Source organism: Elephantulus edwardii, unplaced genomic scaffold, assembly GCF_000299155.1.
Source record: "Elephantulus edwardii isolate Elephantulus edwardi_28Jun2011 unplaced genomic scaffold, EleEdw1.0 scaffold00292, whole genome shotgun sequence".
Classification (NCBI taxonomy): domain Eukaryota; kingdom Metazoa; phylum Chordata; class Mammalia; order Macroscelidea; family Macroscelididae; genus Elephantulus; species Elephantulus edwardii.
The window spans coordinates 627,354-649,154 of record NW_006400042.1 but is presented as its reverse complement, the minus strand read 5'-3'; the positions used below and the strand labels follow the sequence as shown (position 1 = coordinate 649,154).

Below are 21,801 nucleotides of genomic sequence, written 5' to 3'. Positions count from 1 at the left end.
AATGGGCTGCAGAATAGGGCCTTCATGCTGTTGTGATTGATACTCAGCTGGAAAGAAATGTTTCCCCAAATTGAGGGATGGTCTCTAAGTAATAAAAATATTTGCATATATTAAATAATGACACTTCAACACCACTTAGATGTAGGTAGTTCTTCACAGTTTGCTTACCAAAGTGTTTCATATATATTTATTCAGCTGTTCCTCAGAGAAGACTTTGAAAGGGATGTAGAACAAATATCTTTATATTTATTTTATAAATGAATAGCTGAAGCTTGAGTGAGGGAGAGGATTTTTGCCAAGGTCCTGTGATCGGCAAGCTAAGCTAACATTGGGCCCAGTATTAGGAGCTGGGGTTGACTTTTCCTATGGGAGGTAATTTGAACAGCTGGTTGCTACCAAATGCACATAGTGGTTTTGTTTTCTGGTTGTTGGGGTGTTGTGTTTTTGTGTTTTATTTTTTTTTAAATAAGCTCTAGTCGCCTAGTGGCAAGAAGTTGTGCTGTAATCCGAAGGTATGTGGTTTGAGGCCACCAGCCACTCAGAAAGAGAAGGATGGGGACTCTCCTCCAGTGCGATTAACTGCATCTGAAAACCTACTGGAGGGTCAGCTATGGGTCTCTTCCGACTCTATGGTATAACAACAAGCAAAATTTCACTTGTAGAATTATTTACTTGTATTACTCATTAATGAGTTGTTAATGGCCAGTTTACAGATGAAACACTTCTTTTTAGCAGATTCTGGATAATGGTGTAGTCAGCTGAAAAGAGAGAAGGCAGGAACAGTGTTGGAGGGAATGGGGATTAGCGGTACAAGCCCTCTCATCTTCTTGCCTATGAGAAACTCCTGAGCGGAGACAGTGTGCTCACTGTGTGCACAGGGATCAATCTCTCCCTAGTGCCCACCTCCCATTTTTCAATTGTTGGTGAAGAATGTTAATATTCTGAAGATTATGGCAGAATTTATAATTTTCTTCAATAAGAGTGAAGGAAGATGGAAACCAAGAAAAACCTCATCCATCACTCCCTGTCCCTCCCTCATCGCCATTGAGTTGATTTCAACTCACAGCTGACCATCGGATGGTTTTGCAAGGCTGCAGCTGGTGGATTCAAACCACAGATAAGAGTGGCCTTTGAGTTAGCAACACAGCTCTCTATGGACTACACCACCAGCACACCCTCCTAAGTAAATATTCTACCTAAATGAGCAAGCATCATAGAATTCAATTTAGCCCTGCCTTCTGTTACTTCTGTGAGAGCTGGGTATTGTAAATGCAGTGAGGAATTTTCCCCCTTAAGATCACAATAGTTCACATATTTTGACAGAGGACATAGCAGAGGCTTTTTTCTTTTTTTAATTTTTTTTTTTTACCTATTCAATCTATAGTTTTATTTTGCTGGTTTTTAAAATATATAAACATGTATATATATATACACACACACACATCCATATATCCATATCTATATCATCTATCTATCTATTTTCCCCCCACTGTTAGAATTTTTAAATCTATTTTTTTTATTAATTTTAGCAAACATCCACGGAAACTTTGGGTTTCCATTCATTCATCATTGCACATTTCTCCCTGTCCACCCCTCCCCGCCAGTTTGCTCTTCTCCTTGAAAGGTAAAAAAAAAATTCTTTCATTGGTATCCCCTCCCCCCCCCCCCCCCCCCCAAGTACACTCCACTATGCAACATTCACTTTGGACTCCGTCATGGCCACAATATCCAATTGTATATCGACTTCAAACAGTTCTCTCCCTTATCTGTTTCAATGCAATGTACATAATTTATCCAGTCTTTCTCAGTCTCACCCCAACCCTGAAGAATCAAATCCCTATGCACATCCAAATACTTCTCCAATAGAGTAAAAAGGGAAGCCACAGATTGGGAAAAAAATATTTGGTAATGACCTGTCAGATAAGGGACTTATATCTATAATTTGTAAAATACTCCAGCACTTCAACAAGATAAAGGCAAACAACCCAATTGAAAAATGGGCACAGGATATGAACAGACACTTCACCAAAGAAGACATTCAGATGGCAAACAAATACATGAAGAAATGTTCAAAATCCCTAATTCTAAGAGAGATGCAAATCAAAACAACTATGAGATATCATCTTACCCTGGTAAGAATAGCATAATTTAACAGAGCAGCAAACATCAGCTGCTGGCAAGGTTATGGAGAAACCAGAACCCTTATTCACTATTGGTCGGAGTGTAAAATAGTGCAACCACTAGGGAAGACTGTATGGCACTCTCTCAAAAAGTTGCAAATAGAAATTCCCTTTGACCCAGCTATTCCACTACTGGGAATATACCCTAAAAAAACCATTACTACCACCCAGGCAGATATATGCACACCCATGTTTATTGCGGCTTTATTCATGATAGCAAAGAGTTGTAAACAATGTAAGTGCCCATCAACAAATGAATGGATAGAGAAGCTGTGGTATATTCACACAATGGAACACTATGCTGCATTGAAAAACAAGGAACTCATGCAATATTATTCAAAATGGGTGACCCTGGTGGACATTATGCTGAGAAATATCTCAGTCACAAAAGGACGAATACTGCATAGTGCCACTGTTATAGTAGAGGCTTTTAAGGGAATCCCTTTCAGGACAGTGGGAATGGGCTGTGTGCCTATACCCCGCTGAGCACTGTTTATGGTGGGCTTGTGTGAGCACTTAATAGGTGAGAAAGAACTTTGTACCCAAGTTCATCTTTGAACCCAAGCCCCAACCTTTTTATCTTCTGGCTTATCACATTACAGTGTACTTGATCTTCCAAACCAGGAATATGCTGATCATCAGTGACTCTTTCATTCCCTTCTTAGATAGCTCCAAGTACTACGGAGCGGATTCCTCAAGTACTTCTTAAATCTGTTCTTCTCTGTATATTTCTTATATTTGGAAGTCCCTCAGTAATGCACACAGTTAACACACTCACCTGCTGATCCAAAGACTGGAGGTTCAAGTTTGCCCAGAGGATTCTTATAAGAATGGCCTGGCCATGTACCAAAGAAAAACTAGCTGCTGAAGATACTGTGGAAGACACACGCATGGTGTTGCCCTAAGTCTGAACAGAATAGACAGCAACTGGTCTTATACTGCAGGTCTAGTTCAGCTGCTCATGATTCTCTTGCACCATGTAGAAAGGCCTCTAACCTGTCTTCTCTCCATCGCTATTTTTTATACACATTCAGTTTTATTACAAATACAGCTTATAAACTTTAACATTTCAAACGTAGCATCATCTTCTCCAGGAAAAAAAAAATGAACCTTTTGAAATACTCAGGAACAAATTTACAACTGTTATAGAGAATGCCAGTTCTGATAAGATTCTATAGTTTCTGATGATTCAAATATAAGGGCTCAGGTTGTTCTTAGGGGAGAAATTTATTTTTAAAGTGTTACTTTAAATTGCAAGGATACTTTTAACATCACAAACCTTCCAAAGGAGAACCTATATTCAAATGCCCACTGAAACCAGGCCAAAATCTCAACCCCACTCTTGCTGAACTTTTAGAATACTGTATTTAATTTTTTTTTTAAATAAGAGAAAGCAGACAGATACGTGTTGGTAAGTGCTAGTTTCTGTACTCACACAAAGATGCAGTGTAACCTCTGACCCCAGTATGCAGAGAAGAGGAAAAATACCTAGAGTTCCGTGTACCCATCCAAGGGCTCAGCGCCCTTCAGCTTCCAGCAGAGCCAAGGGAGCAGAAGCGTTTCCTTTCTCCCCACATGAGCACAGTGGTGATTTGCATCCGTAGTTTTTATTGAGATGAGAAAGAATGCATGTGAATTTGGAATAAAAGAATAGTTGTTCCCCCCCCCCATTTTATTCAGTTTAAGGTGTTCCCCCTTCAAATAAGTTGAGAGCCATGATGGAAGGGAGAGATGAGGGGCCTCCAAAAATAGAGCAGCTGAGCATATTGGAAAAAAGACTGCAATTTGCCCCTTGAGGCTGAAGACAATTCAAAAAATGAAAGATTGGAATCCATGGGTGTTCCCTTTGGTCCCTTTCTCTCACTTTGTTACTATTTTCATCTTCATCAACATCTTCCAGTATGTGCAGGTCCAAGTAAGATGACATTGTTGACAGTTCCAGCCTTTCCTCCATCTCTTAGGATGCCACCTGTCAGTCTAGTGGCGAGGATTTTTGTTTTCTTCTTCATTTTATTGGGAATCCATAGTATCTTCAATATTCTTACACCTGACTTTAAAGGCATCAATAGTCTCTTAGTCTTCTTTATTTATTGTCCAACTTTTACATGCTTATGAGACAATGGAAAATACCATAACCTGAGCCAGGGACACTTTAGGCCTCAAAGTGACATCTTTACTCTTTAGGACTTTAAAGATGTCCTTTACTGCAGTTACGTGGATTGAAATGTATTGTTGGATTTCTTGACTACTGTTTCCATAATCATTTAGCTATTAAAACCTTGATTTATAATACAGATAAACTGAGTGAGAACCATATACATTGATAAGTCTAAGATATGCAGAGTAAAGTTAGAGAAAATGTCTTTGCAAATTAAGCATATACTTACTTTACCCAAGAGAATTATATCTGCATTAAGATTTGTCCTTGAACATTCAAAGCAGTATTTTGCAACATCCTTGAAAAGATAGAAGCAGCTTAAACATTGCTCAACTGGTGCCTGGGTAAACAAAATGTGATATAGTCACACAATGCACCTTTCATTCAAAAGCAACAAACAAACTCAATCCATGAAACAACACTGAGGAATTTCATAAACATCAAAAGAAGTGAATAGCAAGATAGGAACTCTTTTATATTGTTGGTGGCATTGTACAATGTTACAAACCCTCAGGAAGGCAGTTTGGCATTTCCTCGAAAGCTTAATATAGAAATTCCATATGACCCAGCTATTCCACTACTTGATATATGTTGTTGTTATGTGCCGTCGAGTCATTTACGAAAAGCCGACTGGAGGAGGTGCTGGGGACGGGGAGAACGTGCTCCTGGGCAGAGGGGAAGCCTGGAAGCTGTGTGCCGGGGGAAGTCACCTCAGATAATAACGAAGAGGCATCTCAAATGTACACAGGAAAAGCCGGCCGGAGGAGGTGCTGGGGACTTGAAATATACCCTAAGAAAATGAGAACTGAGGCCCAAACAGAAATTTGTACACCAGTGTTCACAGCAGCGTTATTCACCATCACAAGAACATGGAAACAGCCCAGATGTCCAGCCAAAATCGAATGGATTGAGAAGTTATGGTACATTCATACAATGGAATACTATGCAGCATGCAGGAGCAATGATTTTGTAAATTACTATCTAACTTGCTAACTTTGGAGGGACTGGAGAGCATTATGCTGAGTGAACTTAGGCCCACAAGGACAAATACTGTTGTTGTTATGTACCGTCTAGTCATTTGCAACTCATAGCGACCCTATGTACAGCAGCCCTAAACCCTGCTCTATCCTGTGCCAATCGCATTGCCTCTGACACACTCATCCCAATTACCCCAGTCACTGAATCAATCCACCTCATAGAGGGTCTTCCCCTCCTGCGCTGTCCCTCCACCCTACCAAGCATGATGTCCCTCTCCAAGGACCTTTCTCTCCTTACAACATGTCCAAAGTATGTCAGATGAAGCCCCAGAATCCTTGCCTCCAAGGAGTAGCCTGGTTTAACCCTCTCCAGGATGAATCTGTTTGTTTTCTTGGCAGTCCAGGGTACATTCAATACTCTTCTCCAGCACCACAGCTCAAAGGCATCAATTTTCCTTCTTCCTCCCTAGTCATTGTCCAACTCTCTGATGCATAACAAGTGATTGCAAAGACCATGGCCTGTTTCAGGCGCACCTTAGTCTCCAGAGAGACACTGTTGCTCTTGAGTACTTTAGAGAGGTCCCTAACAGCAGACTTTCCCATCGCAATACGTTTTTTGATTTCCTGACTGCTGGTGCTGAGTGTTGACCGTGGAGCCAAGCAAACTGAAGCTGTGAACAATCTCAATCTCTTCACCATCCATCCTGATGCTATCAATTCGTCCAGTGTTGAGAATCTTTGTCTTCTTGACATTGAGCCTCAATCCATACTGAAGGCTGCAGTCCTTGACCCTCTGCCGCAAGTGCATGAGGTCCTCCTCAGTTTTGGCAAGCAGGGTTGTGTCATCTGCATAACGCAGACTGTTAATAGATCTTCCACCAATCCTGACGCCACACTTCTTCTCATAGAGCCCAGCCTCTCGGATAATCTGCTGTGCATGCAGGTTGAAAAGGTATGGAGATAGGATACATTCCTGGCAAATACTGTATAAAACCATTATTATAGAATGAGTATGCGGACTGGGGGCGGGGGCGGGGAAGGGTGGAAATAGAGGAGTGAGGATGGGTGGGTGAAGAGGTTGTTAATCATAGGATTGCACAATTCAGTGGATAAGTGGGGTGAAAGAAGTGTGTGTGTGTTCAAACTTTGTAAATAAATCAGTAAAATTAAAAAAATAAATAAATTGGGTGGGGAGGAGAAAGAAGTGAATAAAAGCTCACCCAAAGGACTAAGTGCTGTATCAGTGAATTTGTATTAAAGTCTAGAAGAAGCAAAACTACAGGCATAGGAAACACATAAGTCCTTTTCTGGAGTTTGGTAGGATTGTGGGACTTGACTGCCAGGGCATTTTTTTGAGTGATGGAATATCCTCTTAGTTGTGGGGAGATTACATTTGTACACACAAATGTACACACATTGCAAAAACTCATTGAATACTAGACATAAATTAATCAGGTATATGAAAACCATGCATTCATAAAGCTGTTTTAAAGCTTGGATAATGTTTTCAACAAAGATGTAATTTAGAAATTTAGTAAGAGTTGGTGCTGGCTCAGTATTTTGCCTTTCTTCCTCTTTTCCACGTTCTTAACGAGTTTGATGCAGCGTTGTGGCAAGCCTGCGGTTGTAGTCCACAATTTCTCTGATAAGCAGTGGGGTTTTGAAGTTAGGCAGTTAGGCAGATATTGTGAAGACAGTTGCACTGGACAAGGGCTAAGTTAGATCTGCTAAGTTAGATGGAATGATTTTTTTGTATGTTGGTGTTAAAAAACCCCACACTGTATCAACATGATAGATAATGAAAATGGATTTTGAACTGAAAATACTGTATTATAAACCCTAGCTGGCAATATATAATGATTTGAAACTTTATTTTAGAAGTAAGTATGCCCCCGGCAGAAGAACAACATGAAGGACCATCAGGTATGATGTATGTATGCTTGATATATTTTATTTCCCCCCCTTTGTTTCATTTTTAACATTCGGTGTCACTGTTAGCAATGATAATTTAAAATGAAATGGTTTTGTGTTTTTGTTAATTGAGCAAAAGTTATGGAATACACACACTGAGTCTATTATTTACTGATTAAAATAGAATTTGAGAAACATTAGTGATCAAACGCTACCCCTGGTGGCGATGTTCACAGGGCATCGAGGTGCTCACAGGCAGGACCTCTCCGGCAATTGGGGCAGTTGGTGTCCTATCCTCTCCTCCAGTCATGACGTGGGAGGCAGATGGACAGTTTTCTCTCATGCATTTTACAGCCTTGGAAACTGTGGAAGGTCAGCTGTGAGGAGGTGGTTCTGACTGGATGGCAATGTGAGAGAAAGAAAGAGTGAACAAAACCACACATGATGTTGCAATTAAAAATACTGGGAGTAGTACAAGTTAGGGGGCTTTTGTTTTTGCTCCTCAGGCTAGTAAATGGAGGATAAGGAATCCGAATTTCTTTTGGGTGACAATTGGTAATAGGTACATTTGTACTGTTCGTCTCATCCCTGTGAACTTTATTGGTGGCCACGTGGCAGTCCCCACTAGCCAGGGTTTGTCAGGACCATTCATTCCCTTCTCTTCTGTCCTGTTAGACTGTCTTGCTGCTTGCCCTGCCTGCCTTTACTTATTCTCTCTAGTCACTGGTACATTTGAAAGAGTGGGAACAGCATTTGAGTCAAGACCGTTGCTTTCAAAAATATATTTTAGAGATGACATGAATTTCAATTTGCATTTGTAAATTAGCATTTTAATGTCTCATCTCATCTTAGTCAACCACTCATACCAGACCCACTAGCTGATTTGGTTTTTTAAAAAAATATTTATTTTTATTTTATATTGGTTTGCATACAAAATTTATATACATTGTCACACATTCTTCTTCTCACATTGTGCTTCATAGGATCATTCCTATACGTTGTGTTTTAGAAAATTAATCATCATTGATGCATACCCACTATTATCTTGCCTAATCAGGTCCCCTTTGGATCTTTCCTAATTCCTTCCTTCACCCCCTCCCTGTGCCCACTGAGCTCTGCACCCAGTGATTCCTCCCCTCCTCAGTTCGTTTTTCGGAGGCTGCGAATTACATGGGAACAGAGAGTGCATCTTTCTTGTTGGTACTCCCTAGATCCAAATCCCAACATCCTCTAGACCATCCCATCTTCCTAGTGGGAAAGTATGTTTTTTTTAAAGAGAAGATTTTCCACATCCTACCTCTTTCCCAAATGTATTTCATCTTATTTCTGTATCTGTTTTCATGTGTGTTTAAGTGTGAATATATTTAATTGATTCAATCTTTATTCATTATTTTCATGTTATGTTTAATGTGAATTTTATAGCAGTTAAAAACTTTCTTGTTACTAATTTTGATAGCATTCTTCCTGTTGAATTTTAATAAAAACGAACAGCCTTTATGGTCAGAGAATAGTTTTAGTGATATATCAGCTTATCTTTGTTTATTATTAGAATAATTTAGATTTTGATACTTGGCATGATGTGTATACTTATAATGTATACCAAAATATCAATGAAAAGAACTATTTTGTTGGTGTTTTAATATGAATGAGAAAAACAATCTAGAGAGAAAATGCTCTTTTTTTTTATAGCAACTGAACAAACACATACCTATTTGTGTCTAGAAAAGATGGACAAGGCAAAGAAAATTGATTTTCTATCCTTTTTTTCCTGTAAAACCTGTTGCCATCAAGTTAATTCTGCCTCTAGACAATTCTGTACACTCCAGACAGGTGTATAAAATACCATTTCACAGGTTTTCAAGCCTGTGACCTTTTGGAAGTAGATTTTCACGGTATTTCTTAGATAGCTCTAGGTGGTTTCAAACTGTCTGCCTGTCAGTTAATAGATGAGTTCTTGATTGTTTGCATTATCCAGGTGGTTTCCCCTTTGTTGTTGAGTGGTGCTTCACATTTGGTTTGATTCTATCTATGAAGTAATGAGCTGTTATAGAATTGGCATTTTTGTTACTCTTCTGTTCTGTTAAAGAATAATTTCCCTTAAAGAATGTTATAAAGCATTCCAAAAATTAATGTTTCTGTAACATTGATATAGTTCATGTCACAGTCCACAATTTTCAGTATTGATCTAACTTTGGTTAAAGTATGAGGTAATATGATTTTGTTTTTCTGGCCAAAGCATTCTGCGCTTTGATTTTTCCAATGTTTTTTACATAGAGCCCAGTAATCTACTTGAAATTTAAATGTAAGATACCTAGAAGTTGGGAGGATGGAATAAGTCTATGAGTGAAATATTTAAACATTGAAGCACATAGAAATGAGGATTTGAGTAATGTACATAGTTCCTGATACATAATTATAAAACATTGTACCTGCACTAGGTGCCATCAAGTTGACTCCAGCTCTTGGTGTCTCGTGTGTGTCAGCATATGGCTTGACTCCATAAGGTTCTCAAAGGTAGAATTTTTGGAAGTAGGCTGCCAGACTTTTCTTCCAAGGCATCTTTGGATGGCCTTGAACCGCCAATCTCTTGATTGTCAGCTGAGCACACTAACAACCTTTACAACAACCATGGATTTGGGCATGTAATAATCTCCTGTTAAATGATAAATGGGAGCTCTGGTGGAGCAGTCTGTAAGGAGCTGAACAGCTGATCCAAAGGCAGTGCTTTCTCTGGCAGTTCGGATCTACCTGCTGCTCCACAGGAGAAAACTGGACAGTCTCCTCCTGTGTGATTCACAGACACAGAAAACTCACTGAAGGGTTGGCTGTAAGTTAGACTATAGAGTTTGTTTGGTTTTTTTGGTTTTTTGTTTTTTTTTTAAATGGCATCTCTGAAAGTGTCAGTTCTAATGAGGGTAGTCTTTGAGGTAGATGAAGAGACTCTTTTGTAAAAGAACGACTCTCAAAGGTGCACCCGACCACAGGATAGCATGAAAATTTGATTGGCCTGCTGCTGTCAACGGAACTTGCCAAGAAAAAATAGAAGGCTGAGAGGATTTTAAAATTCCTTCATTATATGAAATAATCACATGACTAAATATATATTTGTGATATTTTGCACAGTAAAGTAACTGCTTTGGAGTTGGCTCCTTACTGTTTCTTAGTCTTTCATTTTCTTTTACTCAGTAGAAGTTGGAACCTGAGGACTTCTTTAAAATGCTTTTTAAAATTTTGGCCCTAGGGACCCGATTAATGACTACTTTGCCCTACCTGGTCATTGTTTTGTTGAGTTACACAATCTCAGTACCAGTTCTGGATGATAATTCTGCCAGTCAGGCCCTGGCTGTCTTACCACACCACTGCATCCAGCACAACTCCTAACATTTAGTAAAACTTTATGGATCAAGTGGTCCCTGGGAGATTTAAGTAGTTAACTTGTTTGCTTACCAAAAGGTTGGAGATTCATTTTCACCTTCAGAGGTGGCACTGAATATATAGACCTGGCAAACTTTCAAACAGTTAGTCATTGTAAACCCTGTGGAGTATTGATGCTCTGAAATATATATAGCATCACTATGAGTTATAGTTGACTTGAAGGCATGCAGGACACATCAATGTATTAATACATTTAATCTCCCTGATTATGCTCTTACCTCCATTTTACAGAGGAGAACATTGAGGCAAAGCTTGCCAAGTAACTGGCCCAAAGTCCCAGAGTTGCAAGCTGGCTGCATAGCTCCACATAGCTGCTATGCTAAGAGGGCATCATATAAATTAAAGCTGAAGAGTTGATGGAGAATAATAGGTTAAATATTGCTTAACGAAAAGATCAGTGATTTGAATTCATCAGTCACTGTTCGAGAAAAAGATGAGAGAGTCTCCTCCCATTAAGATATACAACTTCATAAACCCAGTGCAGGGTTACCATGAATTGGAATCAGCTCAACAGTAGGGAGTTGGGTAAAGAGCTGGTGAGATTTTTAGAACTGTTTTTGTCTGATAATATTTGTTGTTGTTGTTTAACATCATATCAGAAATGACCCATAGCTGACCCCTCAGGAGGTTTTCTGAGGCAGTAAATCACCCTAGAGGAGATTGCCCATCTCTCTCCTGAGGAGCAGCCGGATTCAAACTGCGAGCCTTTGGGTTGCCAGTGTAGTCCCTTACTACAGGGCCACCAGAGAAGTGTTATATTAGAGATGTTACATTCTTAGATATTTATTATCAGTTGGAATTAATAAATGGTGAACATTGCTTTATTATTTGTGGTAGGAAAGTTAAATTGTGGCTTAAATTTTACTTGAAATCCAGCAGTTTATTTATAGCAGTCTGACGGCATACCTATCCACAGCACCAATTGAATGATTTATGAAGGATTCATCGGTGTAATTTGTCTGAGTTAAATTTCCTGTCAAACAATAGCTTTAGAGCCATTGGTCAGTTGACTCCATTAACATCTTTCCTGCTATCCTCATGGTAAGGGCAAAAAGGAATCAATTTTATGAAATGATATTATTTTAAAAAGTATTTGAGCAAGTACTAAAGCTATGTCTATCCTTCTGTCTGTCTATCCATCCATCTGGTGCTTAGTAGTAAGGAATTGTTCTGCCAATCCAAAAGTATACAGTTCAAACCCACTAGTTATTCCATGAGAGAAGAATGGGCAGTCTCCTTCCATGTAATTTACTGCCTCTAAAAACCTGTGGGAGGACTAGCTGTGAATAGATTCTGACTCAGTGGTTTTTGTTATGTGCCATTGAGTTGCCTGTGACTCATAGCGACCCTCTGTACAACAGCTCCGGAGCATGCCCTATCCTGAGCTAGTCTCATTGACTTTGACACACCTACCCCTACTACCCTAGATACTGTAACAATCTTATCACATCCCAGAACTTCCTCTCCTGTGCTGTCCCTCCACCCTTCCAAGCATGATATCCTTCTCTAAGAATCAGTCCCTACTGGTCACATGCCCAAAGTATGTGAGATGGAACTTCAAAATCCTAGCCTCCAGGGAGAAACTTGGTTTCACCCTCTCCAAAACAGACCTATTTGAAAAAAAAAAAACCAACAAAAAAACCCCCAAAACAGATCTATTTGTTTGCTTGGCGGTCATGGTATGTTCATGATTCTTCTCCAGCACCACAACTCAAAAGCATTAATTCTTCTTCTATCATCCTTAGTCATTATCTAGCTCTCTGAGACATAGCAAGTAATTGCGAAGACCATGGCCTGGATTAGGTACATCTTAGTCTCTAGACTGACATCGTTGCTTCTCAGTACTCTGGAGAGGTCCCTGACAGCAGATTTACCTAATGCAATTTGTCTTTTGATTTCCTGACTGCTGGTGTCAATAGTGTTGATTGTGGAGCCAAGCAAGCTATAACTGTTAACTTCAGTCTCTTCTCCATTTAGCGTGGTGCTGCCATTTGGCCCAGTGGTGAGATACTTTGTCTTTTTTATATTGGGCTTCAATCCATGTTGAAGACTACAGTCCTTGACCTTCTACAGCAATCACTTCAGGTCTTTTCAGTTTCAGCAAGCAAAGTTGTGTCACCTGCATAATATAGGTTGTTTGAGTCTTCCTCCAATCCTAATGCAACATTCCTACTTATAAAGCCCAGACTCCTGAATGATCTGTTCTGCATATATATTGAGAAGGTATGGAGACAGGATGCATCCCTGACGCACTCCCTTCCTGATTTTGAACCATGCAGTGTTTCCCTGCTCTGTTCTGAGGACTGCTTCCTGATCCAAGTGTAGGTTTCACATAAGCACAATCAAGTATTCTGGGATTCACATTCTCCATAAGGTTAAACACAATTTGTTGTGATTAACACAGTCAATAATAATATCATTTATATGTACACATGTGCACACATACATAGGAGCCCTGGTGCCGGAGTTGTTAGTGAGCTGCACAGCTAACTCAAAGGCCCAGCCTCGCTGGGGTTTGATTCAATCAGCTTCTCGAGAGAGAAAGGTGGACATTCTCCTAGCTTTGGAAACCTAGTGTATGGTCACCTGTAAATCAGTTCAGACTTGATAGCAATGAGTGGGGGAAGTGTGAGAGAGTTGTGTGTATGCATAATTTTTATGACTTACTTGATCAAAGAGTATTTAATGACTTTGATAGTCCAGGTCCTGTTGTACAAAAAGGTTCCTCTGAGTTGTAACTGACTCAGTAGCACCTAACAACTACAGCAGTGGACCAGGTTCTGTGCTGGATGGTGATACATGATGAGCATTAGAATCTCTTCTCTTTAGGGTTGCCAGCCCACAGTAAAACAACAAAATAGTGCCCTTAACTGCTTACAGAAATAGACAGGGAAGTAGGAAGTGACAGTGGTGGGAAGGATAACTATTCCACCTGAGAAGGCTTTCCAGTTGTCATTGAGCTGACCTTATGATGTCAATAGAAGTTACCAGCGTTAGCAAGTGACTAACAAAGGAAGCAATGGCTTTAAGCACTAAGAAGACCAGGCAGTGTGCTATGGAGAGGTGTAAGAAGATAAAGTGGAAAAGAATTGGCTCTGGAAGTGTCCAATATACTTAGTTTTAAGGTATGAATTTAGGGCTACAAATGATAGAAAAGCATTGGAAAGCTCCAGGCCAAAGGTTCACAGTATCTAAACCATGTTTGAAAAGATTAATCTGGGAAGAAGATGGTAAATGGAGTGAGCCTAGATTGTAGTGGGGTAGGTGGAGAGGAGAGATTGATTTTGTGGAAGTTTGAGTCAGAAGTAATTTAATGGTTGAGGGGCCAAAGTAAAGGATTATATTGTTTCTAACTTGAGTTCTTGGGATGAATGGGGGAGCTTTGTGGTGTACTGGAGGCAGGGCAGGCTGATGAGCAGTGGAGATTCCTGGAGATTCTGGACTCAGTTTTGGAGGTACATGATTTGCAACTCTGTGTACCCTCTTAATGGAACCCTCTAAGTAACATTTCAGGAGAATAGTTGGATTATTCAACATTAAGTCTATAGTTTTAGTTGCCTTTTTATTAATAGCTTTCTACAGCCTTGAGGTTAATGTCTTATAATTTTGCTTTTGCAATTACAGAAATGTTTATTTCTCTCAAGGACCTGTTAAATTTTATGACAATCTAAGGGCAAACTATTTTTTGAAACTTTTCTTACTGAGATAATATTTCATCAAGGGATACTCAAATCTTGAACATATAGCTTGGTGAACACTTGCATATGCCTGTAACCTTGGGAGCTACCTAGATCTAGAGGTAGCATGCCTCCAGTGCCCCAGGTACTTCTCTTCCTTACATCTTTCCAGTAATACCTCCACCAAAGGTAACTGCCATCCTTATCGCTAATTTCATAGCTTTTTAATGTACCAGAATGGAATCTCGGACACACACATGTATACACACACATACAGTTCTTGTGTCTGGCTAGTATTGCTTATTATCATGTCTGTAAATTTCATTTATCTAGTTACACATAATGAATTTATTTTAGTTCACAAATAAACTACATTTCTTTATTAATACTGTTTACTGTGAATGGATGATTATGCAAGGGCAGGGTTTGGGAAAAGTCTCCAGAGTTTGCTTGGTTTGAAGACACTGCTGTGAATGTCCCTACATGCCTTTTGATGGATGTACACACTCCTTTCTTTCTCTTGGATGTATAAAAATATGCATGTACTTTGTAGTTGCTCCATATTAGCACCATGCTTAATTCTCTAGTGTGATAAATATGGTTACACATGTGAATGATGACATATGGCAAGACGGCAAACAGTAAGAAAGAGGAAGAGATTCAGAAGAGAAGAGAGGAAGGGGGAAAGTTTCTCTTAATCTAGGTTTAGAAATTAAATTTGGGCTTGTAGATCACAGAAACCTCTTTAAATCCAATCCTAACACAAACCCAATGCTAGAATAGCAAAATAAATCAGATAATCAAAGTTTGGAGTAAGACAGTATTTTTAAAAAGTAAGGGAGGAAGCAATTTATCAAAAGATTGAAATTTTCTCATTAAATTCTAATTCTTGGGTGCTCTAAATGAACTTCAAATTTTCATCAGAACTTTGCATTCACCTCTAGGGACTTTTCTACTTTGTTTCAGAGGACCCTTTAAGCAATGACAACCAAATAAAATTTACATTTCTACAAAGTGGGCTTTTTAAAGAGCAGAATAAAAATGAAGCAATTTCAGTCTGTTTCTGGTGTCCTTTAATTTAGATTTCCCCTTGTTTTTGCAGATACTTAAAGCTTCAAAATCAGACTGCCCCTACTTCAAGCAGAGGAGCAGCCTAACCATACGCTCCAAATGATGGCTGTTATAGATCTTGTGAAGTCCTTACTGAGCAGATCAAGATCTTGGCGAATGGACACTAATGATGTTCTGACTAAGTTGTAGTTTCACTGTCATTTTAGTTTTAGTTTTCAGAAGCAAATATTACATGTAACTTTACATTCCTGCATGTCCTTATTTTAATAGCATTAGTGGCTCCATTAAGTGTCTTCTTTTTGTAGCACAGCTTTCAGGTTTTCCTTTGTTTATGTGTGTTTTTCTGGCAGTACGTAAAAATTCCATTGATGATGTTTTCAGCAGTTTACCTTGACAGGATCTTAACATATGTGATTTGTAATTAACACTAACTGGGGAATTGGTGTGTGCACACTGTTGTACATAACTTAAAAGCCGCTAAAAGGGCCTTAAAGTAACACTCTTAAGAACCCCAAGGCATCGTTAGCTATGACAGTTTAAGTTTGCATATATCTGCACTGACACACTTATCAAAAATCTGTCTTAGCTTTTAGTATTCAGATTAAACTTAAATTTCGAGATTTTTGTAGTAATCAGTTGGTTAATTATAAGAAGTAATATTTCAGTAGACGTAACTTATTCTAGTTCATTTATTTTTCAAAAGGAGGGGATAAAATGAAAATTTCTGGGTAGAACAAATCTGACTTATGATGCAAAAAGCCCTTTCACGCTTCCAATCTGCCATGTCCTGGCAGTGGTCTGTTTGGTGTTTGTTTCCGTTATAATACATTCCTGTTGCATAACTTAAAAGACTGCTTTGTCTTTAACTAGTTGATACTCTCATAACACTATAAAGATGGTGATGCAGCTTAAGCAGTAGTTCTTTATGCTGCTGAGTGAATTGATTGAGGATGTGTGAAAAGTGCTCAGAGAGCCTGCTACCTGCTGTGATTTCATAACAAAAGAGCCTTTTAAATAGATTTCTTTCTTTCTCTCTCTCTCTCTCTCTTTCTTTCTTTCTTCTTTCCTCTCTCTCTCCTTCCTTCCTTCCCTCCCTCCCTCCCTCCCATTCTTGGCTTGAAGTAGTTGGTATTTGCTATGATGAAAAGAATTCATTGCTAGAAAAGAAGGTCACTATAACATTTTGAGAGAGCTATGAGGTATTAGATAAAAATAAATAAAAGCTGTAAGAAGTAGTTTCATATGTGAATCAGGGATTGTTCTAGATAGTGTTGACATTGTTTTAAGATAAAATATTTCTCCCCTCCTGCTTTTAGGAGACAGATTATATATTTTTATCATTAAATGTCATAGTCTCAATGTAGTGAGTTCTGCATACTGTCTTACTTTGTAGTGAACCTCAAATACTACTATGAAAAGCAATAATCTTCTAAAGCTGTGACATGGGTAATGCAGACTTGATCTTCAAATTCAAAGATCTTAGTTCGTATTGTGAATTAGCAAACACTACCTTTTATATAGCCATATTTTTTAGGATAATTAGGCATAATTTAGAACTGATGAGTGAGTACAAGTTTCATTGGATTTTTATAAATCATATGTTGTGGTCAAGTTCAAATGTATTTTAATTCAATATATCTGAGTTAATGAACCTTGTAGTTACAATTATGTATCAAGCTGAGCAACATCAATGGATTTTCTAAAAATGATGTAAATGTCTGCTGTTTAATGTTATTTGAGTGCAATAAAATACAGAAGAATTCTTTATATTGTCGTTATTTTAAAGCATGTCAGGTTTTGTGTTTGGGGTTTTTTTTTTAATTTTGATACATATCAGTTTATGTTTTACCTGCTGGTATTATAAAAGATCAGCAATTTTTATGACTAAAATCAGAAAGAAATATCTTCAGACCCCTTTTTACTGTATTTGTATTCTAACAAACTAAAAAACTCAAACTCATTGCTATCAACTCAGAACTAAGTCATAGTTGACCCTCCTGTGGATTTTCAGAGGCTATAAATGACAAGGGAGGAGATTGTTCATCTTCCTCTCATGGAGCATCTGGTAGATTCAACCTGACTGCCTGTGGGTTGGCAGCACAATTCCTTCCCCCCTAGACCATCAGAGCTCCCCTCTGTTCTATTAGTTATTACTCATTTACTGTAAATTTTACTGTGTTGTGAGGTAGGAGTCCTGGTGGCATGTTCTTTAGCTCTCACCTGCTAACTGAAAGGCCACCAACTCAACACCATCAGCTCATCCTTGGGAGAGCAGTCTGCTTACAGAAAGATTTCCAGCCTTGGGAACACTGTGTGAGTCCTGATCTACTTGTTATGGTCATGAGTCAGAATGGGCTCAATAATATATTTTGGCGGTTTTCTTTCATTTTCCAATGCTGCTGGGGACAGGGTTAAAGGAAATAGCCCCCTGTAACCATAATTGGAAGAAAAGGTTTTGCTCTGAACTTAGAAATTTCAGACCCTTCATGATCCCCATACCATGAGATTATTGACATCCTGGGCTTGAAAAAAATTGAAGAATCTTGGCCAAGAAAAGTCAGCAAAACCTGGAAGGTTCTTTCTTTGCTCTCCCATACCTGTCTTCTTTGCCAAAGAAGAACCAGGCAGGTAGAAGAGATATTCCTTGTAGTCTAAAAAGGGAGTTTTTTTCTTCAACATGCTTAGAAAATACAGAATACAAAGGAATGTTTTAAAGTAGAATGGCTTGCTTGTTTAAATTGAATTTGTTTACTTTGCTAATAAGTGTTTTGTTTATGAGAGGGAATTTGATGTTCCCAGCAGATGGATTTTGTCCTGCAGCTTGCTTTCAGATGTACAGGCCAGAGAGGTTAAAGAAGGAAGACAGCTAGGGGAGATGTGAGTTCAAAGCTGGGAGATGTGAGAGGCCTGGAGCTGGCAGGGTCTCAGGCCTGAGTCTTGTGAGTGTGATAGGAAACTTGAGACAGGAGAGGCCTGGGTGGAAATTAGCTTTAGCGTTCTCTTACCTTCAGCAAGAATGACTCAATGTACTGCTTAACACAGTGTCTAGAACTTAATAACGTTCAGGGAAGTTTAATCTAGAAATTTATTTCTAATGATTACATGAAAATTTTTAAGCGATCAAAATCTCATTCATGTTACCAGAGTTTTGTTCACTTAAAATAACATTGGTAATTAAGGAAGGAGTAATCTTTTTTTTTTTTTTTAAGGAGTAATCTTAAAGAATTTGTATTATCTTTTCCTTTTTTGCATCTATATGTTTAAATAATGAGTAGGAATTGGCAAAGACCTCATATGTATGTTGTTGTTGTGTACCATCAAGTTGGAACAGACCCATCACGGATCCTCCATTGAGTTTTCAGAGGCAGTTAAGCACACCAGAGGAGAATAGCCATCTTTCTGCCACAGAGCAGCTGGTGGATTCAAACCACATGCCTTTGGGATTGCAACACGGCTTCTTGTGGGTAGACCACCAGAGCTAGATGTTGTTATTATGTGTTGTCAAGTAGAAACTGACTCATAGCTGACACTCCAGCTGGTTTTCAGAGGAGATTGTCCATCTTTCTCCAACAGCTGCTGGTGGATCCAAATGGCCTGCCTTTGGGTCAGCGGCACAACTCCCTACAGACTAGGACACTAGAACTCCCTATGTATGTGTAGATGTAATTTCACTTTTTGATTTCAGGATTTGTCTGAGCATAGAATGGCTTCTTTAATTTATAATGCTCCTTTTGGGGTCTCAAACTCATACTGTTGATCAAACACAGAACTCAGGCTTACTCCATCAATTCAGTTTCCACTCCTAGTGACCCTTCATCAGGCTTCCAGAGGCCATCAGTCTTAACACAGGAGCTCTGGTGGTGGAGTCTGTAGGATATTGTGCTGCTGACCCAAAGGCAGGACTCTGGCGGTTCAAACTCCTTTGGAGAATGATGGACAGTTTCCTCCCATGTGATTTATAGCCTCGAAAATGCAACCGAGGGTCAGACAGGAGTCAGTCTAACTCAACAGCAATGAGTTTGATTTTTAAACCTCAATGAGGAGCATCTGTCCTATCTTTCTACCCTGTAGTGAGCGGATTCAATTTGCTAATGATGTGAGGTCTTTGGGTTACCATGACCTCCTAGGAGTACTATCACCAGAGCTCCCTGTTGGGACTCTCTATATAGGGTGGTTAAAGCAATATTCTAGTGCGTCGCCTCTAAAGTAGACTTTATTTGTTCTGTATCTCTCTCTGGATGTGGTTCCTTAACCTCTAAGCCCTAGTTTCCTCATCTTTAAAATGAGAAGGACCTCCCAGCATCGGTGAGAGGGTTCAATGAAATGATCTTAGGACAGTGCCTGGGGTGTGGGAAGTGTCATTCGTTCTCCTCTGTACTTCAGTGACACCACTATAAGCTCTTCCAGGGAAGTATATGCTCAGAGACTAAAGGGAGGCAAAGTAACACACTTTCTGTGGTTGGCTGTGCAGAATGCTAGTGAATTCGATGGATCTCATAACCAGTTTCAGGACTGAGAAGCAGAGAGCTTGAAATGCCTGCTCCAAGGATATCCCTCTGACCCAAACAATCTCAGGCCTCGCTTTGTCGTGGGGAAAAAGAGGAGCAGAAAAAGAACATGAAGATGATGTTTTCCATAGTGAAAATGGATGTTTGTCAACTGGAGTGATCTGGGCCAGGCTCTTTTTTTTTTTTTTTTTTATAATTTAAAAATCCATTTTACTTGGAAAAGCTGTAGTAGTTGAGCAAAAGTTTTCTATACAATCATTGGGCTCATCAGAGATGTTATGGTAAATATTCTATTTTTATAAGTTCAGGCTCTTTTAACATACTCTGCATGAGAGGGGAAAACAATGGGGCCATTGCTCCTTGAGCCTTGCTTGGCCTTGCCCATCCCCTCAGCTCCTGGGGCCTTAAGTTCAAAGGTCATGGAGAGACCTGGCCAGGACTCTCCTATCAGAGACAGCATGTACCAGTCAGATGTGACCACTTAGAGCCAATTCTTTCCTCTTTATTTACATCAGCACCCACTCAGAACAGGAAGATTTGTAGTGAGCTCTGGCCCTTTATGGCTGACCTGCCATGCACTCTCTGGTCAGAGTTACTGTATTGTGCACAGAATTTGCCTGTGTGTTCCATTTTCTAAGTCACACAGCCAAGTCCAGGCTTTCTGAAAAGTTCTGTAAGGTGCCTATGAGTGGATTCTGCCTCCTAGTGACCATATAAACATGAGAACAAGCACCATCAGGGAGTGCTGCTTTGTTTACAACCACTGCTGGGCTCAAGCCCACTGTTGCAACCACTGTGTCAGACTTTCTCATTAAGGATATTACTCATCGTCTCTGCCCGTCTGTGCACCTTTGAGGGCTTCAATGCTGTGATCTCCTCTTCCCATCTCTTTGGTGGCCTCCTGAGTAGCTCCTGGTGTCTGGGATGAGGTGCACTTTAGGAGAGTCTTCTTCTCTCACTGAGCTTCCCCTCAGGTACTGAAGATTGGTTTTCTCCTAATATGTTGATGGATGAGCTTTCCCTCAGGTGTTGGGTGGATGACCTCAGCTGAGAACTGGGCTGTATTCTTCCTGCAGGTACTACTGAGGTCCCTGGAAGGTGCTTCTGGAGAACCAGCATCTTTCCAATAACATGTTTCCCTCAATGCTTAGAAGAGTCAAACAGATATTGTTCACTGTGTGCCATCAAGTCACCTTCGACTCATAGAGACCCTATGTATAGTAGCTCTGAACCTTGTCCTGTCTTGAGCTGGTGTCACTAACTCTGATATACCTACTCCCATTACACCAATTACTGAGTCAACCCATCTCATCCAGCATCTTCCTTGCCTGTGCTGTTCCTCCACCTTTACAAGCATGATATTCTTCTCCAAGGACTGGCCCCTTCTAGCTATGTGACAAAAGTATGTGAAACAGAGCTTCAAAATCCTTGCTTCCAAGGGGCAGTGATTTCACACTCTCCAGGACAGACCTATTAGTTCTTTTGGCAGTCTGTAGTATGTTCAGTACTCTTCTCCAGCACCACAACTCAAAGACATTGATTCTTCTTTTGTCATCTTAAGTCACTGTCCAGCTCTCTGATGCTTAGCAAGTGATTATGAAGACGATGGCTTGGATCGAGTGAACCTTAGTCCCTAGACTGACATCATTACTCTTTAGGTCTTTGAAAAGTTCCCTGATAGCACACTTCCCCAATGCAATTTGTCTTTTGATTTACTGACAGCTGTTTGCCAAGAGTGTTGATTGTGAAACCAAGCAAGCTGAAATTAAAAGCCTCAATCTCTTTTCTTTTTTTTGTTTGTTTTTTTTTTATTAAATTTTATTAGTTTTAATGAACATTTACAGAGATTTTGGGTTTTCATTCATTCATTGTTGCACTGTTTTC

At 39.5% G+C, this 21,801-nt stretch overlaps 1 protein-coding gene across 1 annotated transcript in view; it reads left to right on the top strand.

Annotated features, from left to right (window-relative positions):
- The window catches only part of LOC102843374 (aspartyl/asparaginyl beta-hydroxylase-like), a 268,463-nt gene that overhangs the window by 66,359 nt on the left and 180,303 nt on the right, over positions 1-21,801 (top strand). The window contains exon 14 of the mRNA XM_006900733.1: positions 7,194-7,238. Within this exon, the coding sequence (XP_006900795.1) occupies positions 7,194-7,238 (45 nt within the window). The remainder of the gene's footprint in view (positions 1-7,193; positions 7,239-21,801) is intronic.